A 13,681-nucleotide genomic window follows, 5' to 3' on the forward strand; every position below is an offset into this window, starting at 1 on the left:
GCACTGCCAATTCTTAAACCTTGGGTTGAGTGCTGTATCTATCCATAGAAATCTCACATTAATACTTACTTAATGTTTTGTCAGATCTGCTGTGAAAGTGTTATTAAAACAAACGTGCTGGGTCATCATCCGAGACTGCTATGACATGAAATATATGGCAGAATGTGGGTAAAAGAGAACAGGAGACATGCAGTTCTCCCCCAAGAAGATCAGTCACAAATTTAGTTAACGCATTATTGTTTTAAGAAGGATTATCAGCAAGAAAGCATGTCCTCTGGAATGGTGACCAAAGCTTGAATGGGCATATGAATGTTTAGCATATATGGCATGTAAATACCTTGCAACGCTGGCTACAAAAGTGCCATGCGAACACCTGTTCTCACTTTCAGGTGACATTGTAAATAAGAAGCAGTCAGCAGTATCTCCAATAAATGTAAACAAACTTGTTTGTCTTAGCAATTAGCTGAACAAGAAGTAGGACTGAGTGGACTTGTAGGCTCTAAAGTTTTACATTGTTTTGTTTTTGAGTGCAGGTATGTAATACAAAAATCTACATTTGTAAGTTACACTTTCATGATAAAGAGATTGCACTACAGTACTTGTATGACGTGAATTGAAAAATACAATTTTATCATTTTTACAGTGCAAATATTTATAATAAAAATTAATAATGTAAAGTGAGCACTGTATACTTTGTAATCTGTGTTTTAATAGAAAGCAGTATATTTGAAAATGTAGAAAAACATCCAAAAATTTTTCATAAATTTCAGTTGGTATTCTATTGTTTAACAGTGCAATTAATTTTTTTAATTGCAGTTAATTTTTTTTAGTTAATTGCATGAGTTAGTTGCGATTAATTGACAGCCCTATAAATAAGATAATTGCAAGGTTGTACAGAGTGGGACAAAATAATTTGAATGTTGTGTATACAGTGGTGGGCTGTGCATTCATAAACTTCTGAGAAAAAACATCTAAGTATTATGGAAAGGTCTATAAAATATATATTTCCAACATGCTGTAGTGGTTAAAATGGTGAATTGTATGCTTGAATTTATGAATAAGAGGATAAAGGAAGTTGTAAATTTTATCTCGTCCCTTCCAGCTGACCAACAGGTTTTTCATTGCATTTAGGTTCACATAGGCTTTACTTTTAAGATATGTGGGGTGGTATGGTCTATGTTGGCTCCTTTTAAGACAAATTTTTTATCTTATTTAAAACCCTCTGCAGTCACTCCTATTAGTCAGAGGCCTTCTCTTTAGAAAATCCCTTATGCCTTTAATTATTTTTAATTATTTTTTTAAACAGACATCCTCGCTACTCCATTCCTTCTGGCCTTATAACTCATTATTTTCAAGGCCTTCCTTCTACTTGCTAGTCAGGGCCTTTCTTTACAACACATTTATCTTTTTTAATGAAACTTAAGCTAACTCTAATTCTTTAATTTCATATTTATTCTATACTCACCATTTTGGCTATGTTAATTGGCCAGGGAAGAAATGTACACAAAGGACTTCAAGAATAATTTATTTTTCTGTCACGCTACACCTAATATGCATTGTCTTTCTCAAAGGACTGAAGTCTTAAAACCAATGCGTTCTCTTGTGGAGGTCCACCAGGCACATCCCATGTCTGTTCCACATTAACAAGTCTGTCTGTATGATGAAGAGTTTCTAGAACCCACTGCTCCAAGAAAGAATGTAGAACCATAACTTACTTGCCTTATGGCAGTCCTAGCAACCTCGCAACATCTTTGATTTGCTTAGCTAAGCTTTTTAAGCTTAGCTTTGTATTATAATTAATTATTTATCCCACAGCAGCATCAAGAGGCCTGAACCAAGATCAGGGCTCTAGGGTGCTAGGCATTGTATATACCAGGCCTGCATAACATGCAGCCTGCGTGGGCTCACTGTGTGGCCCGTGGGGGGTGAGTAGGCAAGCGGCGGGCGGGCAGTGGCGGGGGGTGAAGAGGTGGGGGAGGTTGAGGAGGCAAGCGAGGAGTCAGTGGCTGACCTGTTCTACTGATCTGGTCTGGCTCCCATCCCCTCTCCAAGGGTTGCAGCTGTCTGGAGGTGCCTGCCTTCCACACCTACTTCATTCATTCAACAGGGCAATTGATTACAAAGTTGGGGGAAGAGCTTATTCTAGTTCTAGCAATAAGACATTTTTCTTTTACCTTAATTATACTACCTTAGGGGCCCGCTATAACATATTACAAGGTTCAATACTACTGTTTCGGTGGGGCAGCGCTGGGGAAGGAGGGTTTGTTTCTGTGGGGTGGGTGGTGGTGGTGGTGGTGGGGTATTTCGAGGGGCTTGGCAGTGCTGGGGGGGGTTCGGCAGGGCCGGTGGGGTTTGGCCCTCAGCTATTTTCTTTGGAGTAATATGGCCCATGCCGCTTTACGAGTTGTGCAGGCCTGGTATATACACACACATTGTGATTTGATCCCTGCCCCCAAAAGCTTGTAATCTACAGCTAGAATGTTCAGAGGAGACTAATAGATGTTAGGCACCCAGTTCCCTTAGGCTCATTTGAAAACCTCAGCCTAAATAGACAAGACAAAGAGGGAGAAAGGAATGAGTAATATTCCCATTTTACAGATGGGGAATTGAGGGACACAGAGAAAAGATAATATACCCAAGGTGACACAACTGTCTAATCACACAATCCAAAACACGCTTGCCCTGCCTCTGCCATGCCCTTTTCTGAGGCCCCACCCCTGCCCCACCCCTTCTCTGAGGCTCTGCCCTGCTTACTCCATTCCCCCCTCCATTCCCCCCTCCCTCTGTCACTTGCTCTCCCCCACCCTCATTCACTTTCACCGGACTGGGACAGAGGTTTGGGGGGGCGGAAAAGGGGGCAAGCTCTGGGAGGAAGTTTGGGTGCTGGAGGGGGCTCAAGGCTGGGGAGGGGAGTTGGGGTTTCGGAGGGGGTTCTGGCTCAGAGAAGGACTTTGGGTGTAGGAGGGGGCTCAGGGCTGGGGCAGGGGGTTGGGGTGCAGGCTCTGGGAGGGAGTTTGGGTGCATGAGGGGGCTCAGGGCTGGGGTTGGGATGGGGGAGGGAGTGAGAGGGGTGGGCTCCAGACAGGCAGCACTTACCTCAGATGGCTTCCGGGTGGTGGCACAGTGAGGCTAAGGCAGGCTTCCTGCTGGAAGCTGTCAGTACATCCCTGCAGCTCCTGGTGGGGAACAGGGGGCTTCGCACACCGCCCCTGACTGCAAGCACTGCCCCTGCTGCTCCCATTGGCCGCAGTTCTCGGCCAATGGGAGCTGCGGAGTCAGCGCTCTGGGTGAGGGCAGTACGTAGACCTCCCCTGACCTCCCATGCCCAGGGTCGCAGGGACATGCCAGCCGCTTCTGGGAGTGGTGCAGGACCAGATCAGCTTGGGAGCCTGCCTTAGCCCCATCACGCCACTGGACTTTAGCGGCCTAAAATCTCCCAGTTTGGCTTCAGCAACCTCTGGGAGACAGAGCCCGATTCCGGGAGACTCCTAGCGAAACCAGGAGGGTTGGTAACCCTATGCACAACACCTTCAAACAACTAGCATGGGAGCTTAAATTAATAATTTTGCTACACGTTAACAATCTTGGTCTTAATAAAGACCTTGGATTTGTGGTTTATTACAAAAACCTGTAACCCACTAACCCCTCTTTTTCTGTTTGATGTCTGCAGAGATGTAACATGGCACTTCCCTTAGAATATATGTTAATTACTTATGCTAAATAATCTGTTCCACGTTCTATTTTGCTGTGACACTCTGAGTACTTTCCCAGGACTGAAAAAAAGCTCTGTGCATCTCAAGTCTCAAAAACTTGTCTCTTTCACCAAAAGAAGTTGGTCCAATAAAAAGGTATTTCCTCACCCACCTTGTCTCAGTTATTTACAAGACATGCAGGAACTATAACAACCTAAAAACGTGATATCCAAAAACTTAAAAAGTATGGACATGGTCCTTACATTACTGACAACTGTATAAAAAGATGTCTGTTCTAACTTCAAAACCATTTTATAATGAGGTAAGTAATTGATGGTCAAGCCATTTCCTGGGGATTAGTGACTAGTCAGGAAGTCCCTGTGTGGGTCTGAGCCTTGGTGACTGGCCTGTAATTCCAGTGCATTTCTGTAACAACCTACCTATTTAAAAACTACTTTTAATTTTTGAATTAAAAATTCATACACATTTTACTTTAGATTTTGTTTAAAAATATACAAGTATGTGTTAAAAGGATGCCACTAATAAATAATCACACTTCTGCCTGAGAGATGTTTAAAACCTACCATGGTTAAAAGTAATACAAACATTACTACAACTAAAAGATATTACAAGGAAAAACTTTTTCTCTATTGCTTTCAGTTTGCGTATTTGACAGCACTTTGTCCTTGATCTTGCAAGAACTATGTAGGCAGAGCCCCAACAAAGTAAACAAATGCAAAGGTCCAACCCCTCAAAGGGAGCTTGCAGGATCTAGGTCCTTTACATGTAATCATTTTAATTAGTTTTCACTGTTTGTCCAGGTTTTTCATATAGCAACAGGAGAGAAAAGTTTTTAAAACAGAAAAAATCAGCTGTAAAATAAAAAATTACAGGATGCTTGGGCAGGTGTCTTACCTGAAACTAAATTTAATTTGTATTTGGATGTTGACTAGAATTCAAGCTGATGCTGTTCCTAATCTCTCTCTCTCTCTCTCTCTCCCACTCATACACACCCACTCACCATTCTTTGTTATGCAATTATAAGCTGATGTACTCTACAAAATCTCATTCTTGTGGTTCATACTATGAAAAACTTTGAACACCATATGTAAATAAATAGACTTTGCTAGTAGTAATTGCATTAATACTGAGATGCTGTTTCCATTCTTACACCACTTTTTCACTTGCGCATAACTAGAGCCCCTGCACGGATACAAAATTTGTATCCACATCCGATTCATGATATGCAAAAATGGGCCATGGATATAAATCATGTGTCTGTAGATTTGCAGGACTCTAGATACAAAATTTGTATATGCGTCTCATCTGTGATTCACAAAAATGGTCCACAGATATCTGCATCCACAGGTGTATGTATCCATAGATACAAAGCAGATATCTGCAGATTTGCAAGTCTCTACTCACAACTTCTTAAAAAAAAATCCTTTGGGTCTGATACTTTCCATACTGGAAAACAGATTTTGCTGAAAAAAAGTTTGAGCAAAACCGGCTCTGCTATTTTTATGTGATAAGTGAACTCTTGCTCCTTTCCCATGAATTCTAAAGTAAAATGTTGTGGCCATATAAGTAAAAAATGCCTGAAGCAAGAAACTTCAAACGTGGCTTATTTTACAGTCTTTACTTAGGGTGACAGACTTAAGACCTGGCCCCAGCAGAGAGAAGAAGCCTCACTCTGGCTTTGGCTGAATAATAGACCTAGTCTTTTAGGAGCTCATCAGCATTTGACTGGTGACAGATTTGATAACTCATTCTTCCATTGCCAAATAAATTGCATGGCACTAGCCCTAACAAGTTCAGAATCTTTTAATCATGGGGCTGTGTTGAAGAAAGTGACAGCTGCTCAGTCACTGTGCATTGCTGATCTCCCTGACCTGCAATAGGACTGCTTAATTCTTTTTCCTCTTCCCCCACGGGGGGGAGGGGGGAATCCCTAAAGTAAAGGAAATATGGAGGGTAAGGCTGGGAGGTGAACCAGGCAGGGACAGAGGGTGGCTTTGGCTGGGGGTGGGGCTGTCAAGGTGAGAAAGAGCGGGGAACCGACTAGTACTGGGGGTTAGGGAGAGACGAAGGGGCCCTGCTAATACAGAAATCCTGGAAGGGGATTAGAGCGGAGCAGATGTGCGATAGCCAAGTCAAGAGGAGGGGCGGGGCTCTCTCTGCCACTGGCTAACAGTCCTCGTGTGGCTGTGTCCTCGAGAGCACCTCGCGCTGTGCCTACCCCCGGCCTGTGGGGCATCTCATCCCGCCAGCCCGCGGGGCGGCCACAGGTATGCGTCGCGGGGGTGGAGGAGAGGCTCCTGGGGCTGAGGCAGCGTGAAGAGCCCTAGGGTTTAGGAGGAAGGACAGGGATCGGTGCCGGGGCGGGCGGGGAGCTGAAACACAGCGAATGAGGTGGGGGCGTTTCCTAGTATTTGGGGTGGGTGTGTTGTGAGTGGAGACTGAAGGGGGGAGCCCCGGAATTTGGGCCCCCAGGGGAAGATACGTGGCATGACTGGGTTTTTTATTCCAAGTTTGGTAGTTGGTGATACCACAAAATACAGTCTGGGTATTTTGCTTGAAATGGCTGGAAGACGCACAATTGCCAAGCCTAGGCACTGACCCTGGAGCCTGGCCCATGGCACAAAGACCTGTATTTCACTTCATTTTTTCTATTTCTTGAGAGAGATCCCAAACCACTTTTTTTTCAATGATGACACAGCCCAAGAAGGCTTTGAAGGCTATGCAAAGGCAAAATTGTCAGGAGCCTTGTCACAAACATGTGACAAGCAATTTTCTAATTCGACACCACAGGTGCACACTATGAGGTTGAACTAGGAAGACACTTATTCAAAAGGCTTTGCACTCCCTAGTTTACCTGATTTCCTGCTGACTTCATTCATAATTTATCATGTTATTAATATTATGCAACCCTTGTTTTTAGGTTTAGGAAGATATTTCTTTCCAAACATCTGTTTGTACAAAGATGTAACTTTTAAGTAATGGGGAAAAATGCAGAGCTTGGAAGTGCAGTAATGATTATCTTTCCAGTGAGACATTGCATTTTGTTAGCAATGTAATGTAAAACTTTACTGCATGCCTCTAATTTGTAATAAATCTCAAGCTAAGGGCTGACTGAACCTTTCATGTTATACAGGAAAATTAATCATAAAAAATTCTTGTTTTTTACCATTTTATATAAAGTATATTGAGCCAAACGCACACACAAACAGTAAATATAAAACAAAGCAGATGAAATAGGAAAGGCATTAAAATGGTATTTTGGGTAGGATATGCTTAATTTTTTTGCAATTGTTTGAAAAATAAGCCAACCAGACTACAGAGTGGATTGTGCTGACACCTCCCCCCCGCCGCCCCTTTGGATGGACAAAGACAAACAAGCTGTTGGGAAATGGCTGATTTCTCTTATGACTATGTAAAGGATATTTTCATTGTCGAATATGGTGAAAGGGGTGTAAAGCCTCATTTTGTTCCCATTGACATCAGTAAGAATTTTGTCAATTACTTAATATGAAAACAGGATCACATCTATATTTGCTTAATTATGAAGTGAGTACCACAGAGAACAATAATTGACAGAATTTGTTGTGAAAATGTTTCAGAAACTTGATTTATTTTTAATTTTTAGTGTGGACAGTATGATGGATACGAATCTTCAAAAGGATGATCTCACAGGAACAATTAAGTTCATACCTCCCCTGTACAAACAACGTTACCAATTCATTAAAGATTTAGTGATTAAATACAAACCTAAAAAGGTTGGTATATTTGTTTTTTCAGAGCTTAAATTTTAAAAGATACAGTAAATACTGGCACAAGACATCTAGAAACAGGAAATACCCGTGTTGTCTGACTTTCAGTGCCAAGAACCAGCACTGCAGGGAGTTTGTTAAAACTGAGTTACCTTGGCAAACTATTCTTGGCAGCCATGTTTGGCTTTTTCTAGGCTCATATAACTAGTCAACTGAAGAAAAAACACTTGAACTGAAGTGTTCTTTGGAGCTTAAAAACCCACAAATAAAAATATGTTTGCCTCTTGCTGGGCAGAGGGTGGTTTCTGAACATTTTATTGTTTTCCTTTGAGAGGAAAAAATATTTAAAAAGACTCTTTTAAGGGCTTAGTCCCATCTCCTTCCCCTAAGGGATCTAGGGGAAAATCAGTACTTGGTCCTGCTAGTGAAGTTAGGGGCCTAGACTCAATGACCTTTCAGGGTCCCTTTCAATTCTATAAGATAGGTATATCTCCACACATTGCCCTTAGTTCCTTCCTCTAGCTCAATACTCAGTCCTGATAGTATATGTTGACTTCCTTCATAAAGAACAGCTATTCAGCTGCTTTTCTCCTAATTTTTAGATTTTGAATCCAAGAAAAGCTTTTCAACTCCCTGGTTATAAAAAGTATTTACCATCTGTATGAAATGTGTACAAGTTAACCTAATTCAACTGTCCTACTGTCACTGCTACAAAATGAGAGGCTACAAGCTGGGGTTCAGGCAACCTCCAATCTGTTGGGTTCTACATTCTAGCTGTGTTTGGAGAAGAGAGCACAGGTTGTTTTCACAGAGCCATTTCAAGGTTTGTCTTCACTGCAATGTTAGCTTGGACTAACTCAGGTTTTGCCCCTAACCCAACTCTTAAACTAGAGATTTTTAAGTGGTGCTTTAAACTCAAGGTAGCTTGTGGTTGTGGGGTTGAAACTCAAGTGCTGCTGTTGCTTGCTGGTAATGCTGTGGGGATGCAGCAGCTCAAAGTTATAACAACTCAGAAACAGATTTCAGAGTAGCAGCTGTGTTAGTCTGTATCCGCAAAAAGAACCGGAGTACTTGTTGCACCTTAGAGACTAACAAAATTATTTCAGCATGAGCTTTCGTGAGCTATACTTATACTGACCGCTATACTTACCTACATGCCTCCAGCTTCCATCCAGGACACACCACACGATCCATTGTCTACAGCCAAGCTCTAAGATACAACCGTATTTGCTCCAATCCCTCAGACAGAGATAAACACCTACAAGATCTCTATCAAGCATTCTTAAAACTACAATACCCACCTGCTGAATTGAAAAAACAGATTGACAGAGCCAGAAGAGTACCCAGAAGCCACCTACTACAGGACAGGCCCAACAAAGAAAATAACAGAACGCCACTACCCATCACCTACAGCCCCTAACTAAAACCTCTCCAGCGCATCATCAAAGATCTACAACCTATCCTTAAAGATGATCCCTCACTCTCACAGATCTTGGGAGATAGGCCAGTCCTCACTTATAGACAGCCTCCCAACCTGAAGCAAATACTCATCAGCAACCGCACACCATACAACATGAACACTAACCCAGGAACCTATCCTTGCAACAAAGCCCGATGCCAGCTCTGTCCACATATCTATTCAAGTGACACCATCACAGGACCTAATCACATCAGCCACGCCATCAGGGGATTGTTCACCTGCACATCTACCAACGTGATATATGCCATCATGTGCCAGCAATGCCCCTCTGCCATGTACATTGGCCAAACCAGACAGTCTCTACGCAAAAGAATAAATGGATACAAATCTGACATCAGGAATCATAACATTCAAAAACCAGTGGGAGAACACTTCAACCTCTCTTAACCACTCAGTGACAAACTTGAAGGTGGCAATTTTGCAACAAAAAAACTTCAAAAACAGACTCCAAAGAGAGACTGAAGAACTCGAATTAATATGCAAATTAGGTACAATTAACTCAGGCTTAAACAGAGACTGGGAATGGTTGGGTCATTACACTAATTGAATCTATTTCCCTATGTTAAGTTCTCCTCACACCTTCTATGGATCATCTTAATTATCACTTCAGAAGGTTTTTTTTTTTCTCCTGCTGATGAGAGCTCATCTCAGTTGATTAGACTCTTCCTGTTGGTATGCATACTTCCACCTTTTCATGTTCTCTGTATGTATAAATATCTCCTGTCTGTGTGTTCCATTCTATGCATCCGAAGAAGTGAGCTGTAGCTCACGAAAGCTCATGCTGAAATAAATTTGTTAGTCTCTAAGGTGCAACAAGTACTCCTGTTCTTTTAACTCAGAAACAGTTAATCCAATCATTCTACCTATATGTCTGCTCTGCATCTAGAAACATGACTCGCAAAGTGGGTAGAAAGACTTGCACTAGCTTTGCTTGAGCTAGCACACTAAAAAATATAATGTGATGGATATTGCAGCAAGGTGGCAGCTTGTGGTAGCCGCCTGAGTCCAAGCTCAGCCACGCTTAAGTGGCTAGCGTGAGCTGCCACCCATGTTACAACGTCCACACTGTGATTTTCAGCATGCTAGCTTGAGCGATGCTAGCATGTATCTACTTGCATTTGGAGGCACACAGCCAGCTGCAGTGTAGATGTGCCCTGTGCTGCTAATCAAAATTACACTCTGTGTAATTTACAGTGTTGCTTAGCAGAGTGGTTGCTCTCCTCAAGTTAAGCCAACTGTTGCAATGAAGATAAGCCCTAAACATCTTTCAGTCTCTCTGTTTTGTAGTGCCAATATAGTGCCAAGCTCATCTCTCACATTCACACAAAAATGCACACTCACACAAACGAAAGACATTAAGAACCTGGGATAGTGTTAGTATGCAATCTAGGCAAAAATAAGAGTCCTTTTTTCCATTGGAAATTTAAGATGTCAAGGTACTTACTGTTTTAAAAAGCTTTGAAGATGAAAAATGAAAAGTGCTAAACTTTTTAATTTTTTAAATTTTGAAATAAAAAAAATGTTGAGATCTAGGATTAATCTCAGTGTCCTCCCCAACATTTGGTCTCTGTGAAACAGATTTTAATGTCTCAGGGAATATGTGAGCTTTTGGCAGTCATATAATAACAGTTGTGTTTCTTACGTATTCACATTACCAATAGCTAATTTATTGCTTTATAAAGCACTTTTCTGTTCCACTTTATGAGATGATGACATTTTGATCTGGTTTTGAACAGAATCAGTTCAGTAGCTCTGTTGCATCTGTATCTATAAAGCTTTAATGCTCCTGTCTTGGCAATGCAAAATTTTAATTTTTTTTCGGTAAATTAATTTAGTGTAAAAACTGGAGTTCTCTGTTTATCATACGGTTAGATTTAGCCTGAGTAGAAGCAGCTTAGGCTTCCCCACATCAGCTGAGCTTCAGTGTGCTTCAGTCCTGATCTGCATGGAGTACCAGGATGTTGAGTGGTTGTTTAGTTTGCATGCTCATCTAGTCCTTGAGATTACAATAGATGCCCTCCCCGCCACCCTACCCCCCCAAAAAAAAACCCCCCCAAAACAACCCAAACTGGATTGAAACTACCAATTCATTGTTGATAGCTAGGCAGGGCCCTATCTAGATGGTGTTGGGCAGGTTCTTAACTTTATGCATTTTGAGTAGTCCCAATGAAATCAATGGACTACTCATTGCATAGAGTTAACCATGTGCAGTGGTGCTAGAACAATTTTTATAGTGAGTTTCCGCCTTCAGCAGCCCATGTATTTGGGTTGTTATTACTACTTCAGGATGGGGTTGTAGGAGTACCCCTAGTTCCAGCACCTATGAGCATGTATGTAAGTCTTTGCTGAATCAGGATCTAAACTATTGCACAGGAGTGAACCCTTATGCTCATGTGGAGCCCTATTAACTGCATAAAGACCAACCTGTGTAGAACAGTTTGCAGGACTGGGGCCTAAATATCCTTCTTTGTAAAGAATCTTTTGAATTCATGTAACTCTTGTAAAACTACATTATAAGGTGTCATAGAAATGCCATGCATTTAATTCCTATTTCATAAAAATGTTGTTTAATATCAATGCAGAACATATTTTTTGAATCACACAAATAACTTAAGAATATGGGGTATTAAGATGCCATTGTTTTCAAATCTATAGGTTGCAGACTTGGGATGTGCTGACTGTACATTACTCTGGATGTTGAAATTCTGCAAATGCATTGAGGTGCTCGCTGGGCTAGATATCAGGGAGAATGTGATGAAGGAGAAAATGTAAGATTCTTTTTGCATTATTTTTCTAAATAATTCAGTATTTGGTTATCCTAACAGCATGTTGCAGCAGTAGTTGTCAAGAGATTCAGCATAAGGATAAATGTAAAGTTCTGAACTATTTGGTATGTAAAGATTGAGTATATTGGGAATTGGTATGGTGGTTTTGTAGAACTACTGGTATGCCATATGCTATGGGCATCAAATCTGTTTATGCTCTTATGTGGTACCCTTATGATTAGCTGAGCACTTCCCCACATTGATATTTGCATAAGTTATATTTGCTCCCTTTTCCTTCCAATCAATATGGATTGGACTTTGTTGTTTCTGTTTTTATTGTGGGAAGGTGAGGTCAGAGAAATGGGGTTTGCTGAGAAGGCAAAGGTGGGGTTGTGGTTTTGTGAGCTCTGTCAGGACTGAGTTCCAAATTTACGGACCAGTTGGTGAAAAAGCGCTGTTTCCTGAACACAAAAGTTGAAGTTGAAAGTACCATTGCTCCAGTGATAACTGTAGAATATAGATTGTACCACACACAAGTTTTCTTGGTGGTGGTTATTTACACGGGGTGAAGGAGCTTTGCATTTATTTATTTAATTACTGTATATGTTATTTGATAATGTATAATTTATAAACAAAATTTAAAAGGAATTTTACAAATGTCTTCAATAACCAATTAATTTTGGTTATTTTGTTGTGAAAGGAGGTTAATATGCATGCATAATAACTTTTTAATTGGAAATTATAAGGATTGTTTTTTTAGTTTTGGTTTGGTTTTTGTAAGCATCTCGGTTTACTATGTTTCTGGAACTCTGTTGCCATCAAAACTGACAATAGCATCTCTTATCTTCAAAGATATCTGGCAACGAAGTAGGATTTTTGCCATCTTGGAGGACTATTGCTGAGGTCCAATTCCTCCCTTACTTTCTTGTCTTATTGTAGATAGTCATGGCAGGTGGCTGCTTATTTGCATTACGTTTGTTTCTTTTTCCAACGAACAATAAGAGGCACTTCATAGATTCCAAGGACACACTACGTACTTCCATTTTTCAGTTATGGGTTCTGCCTATGTCCAAGTCAAACTGCCTTTGAAGGGAAGAAATCACAAGCTTTTTTTGGCCACATCAATTCACAAGAAATATGATAGGTTAACACAGAAAGAAGCAAATAACTTCAGACAGTATATTAGTTAGAAACAAAGCGAAAGGCAGCTAAAAATGCTGCTTTCTTGTCTGCTTCCTTCCCCCATACTTGAATAGGTTTGGTGTGAACTTAGAACTGTACTCTCCTGATTGACGGTGCAGTCTTCTCTTCGAGGCTGAGATTTGGCCCAGGTCCTCATCTGCAATACACATGGTGAAAGACTCTTTAAGGTCAGGTCCCATAAAAGGGCTCAGATTTTTTTTTTTTAAAATTCTGTATCAGTTCTCACTTGACGCTTCATCACAGTCAAGGTTTCAGACTCCACATTTAACTTAAATGTTTTTTCCTGTGTAGTTGTGAAGCTGAGCGTTCATCTACTATTTTTTCCTGTATCAGTCAACTACTGCAGCAACCATTTGTCAACCTCCCATTGTCCTGTGTAGTCCACACAGGACATTGTGGTTATGTTCTAGTTTTATTAATATCTCCAGGCTGCAGTGATTGAGTAATAAGGAAAAATGTATGCAGAATCTTCATAATTTCAAAAGAAAAACAAAGTAAAAAAATCAAGGCAAAACATCTAAGCTGATTTTTTTTCCAGTCAGGAACTTATGTTTGGTCCCATAGATTTTTAAACATTATCATAATTTAAAGATGGAGCCTCAGCCTGTGCACTTATTTATAGATTTCAATTAACTTCACTCTTTACATAGTAGGTTTTTCTTTTGTTTGCTTCCAATCTATTGACACACTCAGAAGATTGATTTGTTGATATTTTTCTATGTAAGGTACTGCAGTGATTCCATTTTAAGCAACTATCCAGGAGACCCTCAA

At 40.8% G+C, this 13,681-nt stretch overlaps 1 protein-coding gene across 1 annotated transcript in view; it reads left to right on the forward strand.

Moving 5' to 3' along the window:
- HENMT1 (HEN methyltransferase 1) overlaps nucleotides 1–13,681 on the forward strand; it is a 38,193-nt gene that overhangs the window by 6,999 nt on the left and 17,513 nt on the right. The window contains exons 3-4 of the mRNA XM_050963463.1: nucleotides 7,339–7,468; nucleotides 11,598–11,710. Of these exons, the coding sequence (XP_050819420.1) occupies nucleotides 7,349–7,468; nucleotides 11,598–11,710 (233 nt within the window). The 5' untranslated portion in view covers nucleotides 7,339–7,348. The remainder of the gene's footprint in view (nucleotides 1–7,338; nucleotides 7,469–11,597; nucleotides 11,711–13,681) is intronic.

The sequence above is a fragment of the Gopherus flavomarginatus genome, chromosome 7 (genome assembly GCF_025201925.1).
Source record: "Gopherus flavomarginatus isolate rGopFla2 chromosome 7, rGopFla2.mat.asm, whole genome shotgun sequence".
Lineage (NCBI taxonomy): Eukaryota > Metazoa > Chordata > Testudines > Testudinidae > Gopherus > Gopherus flavomarginatus.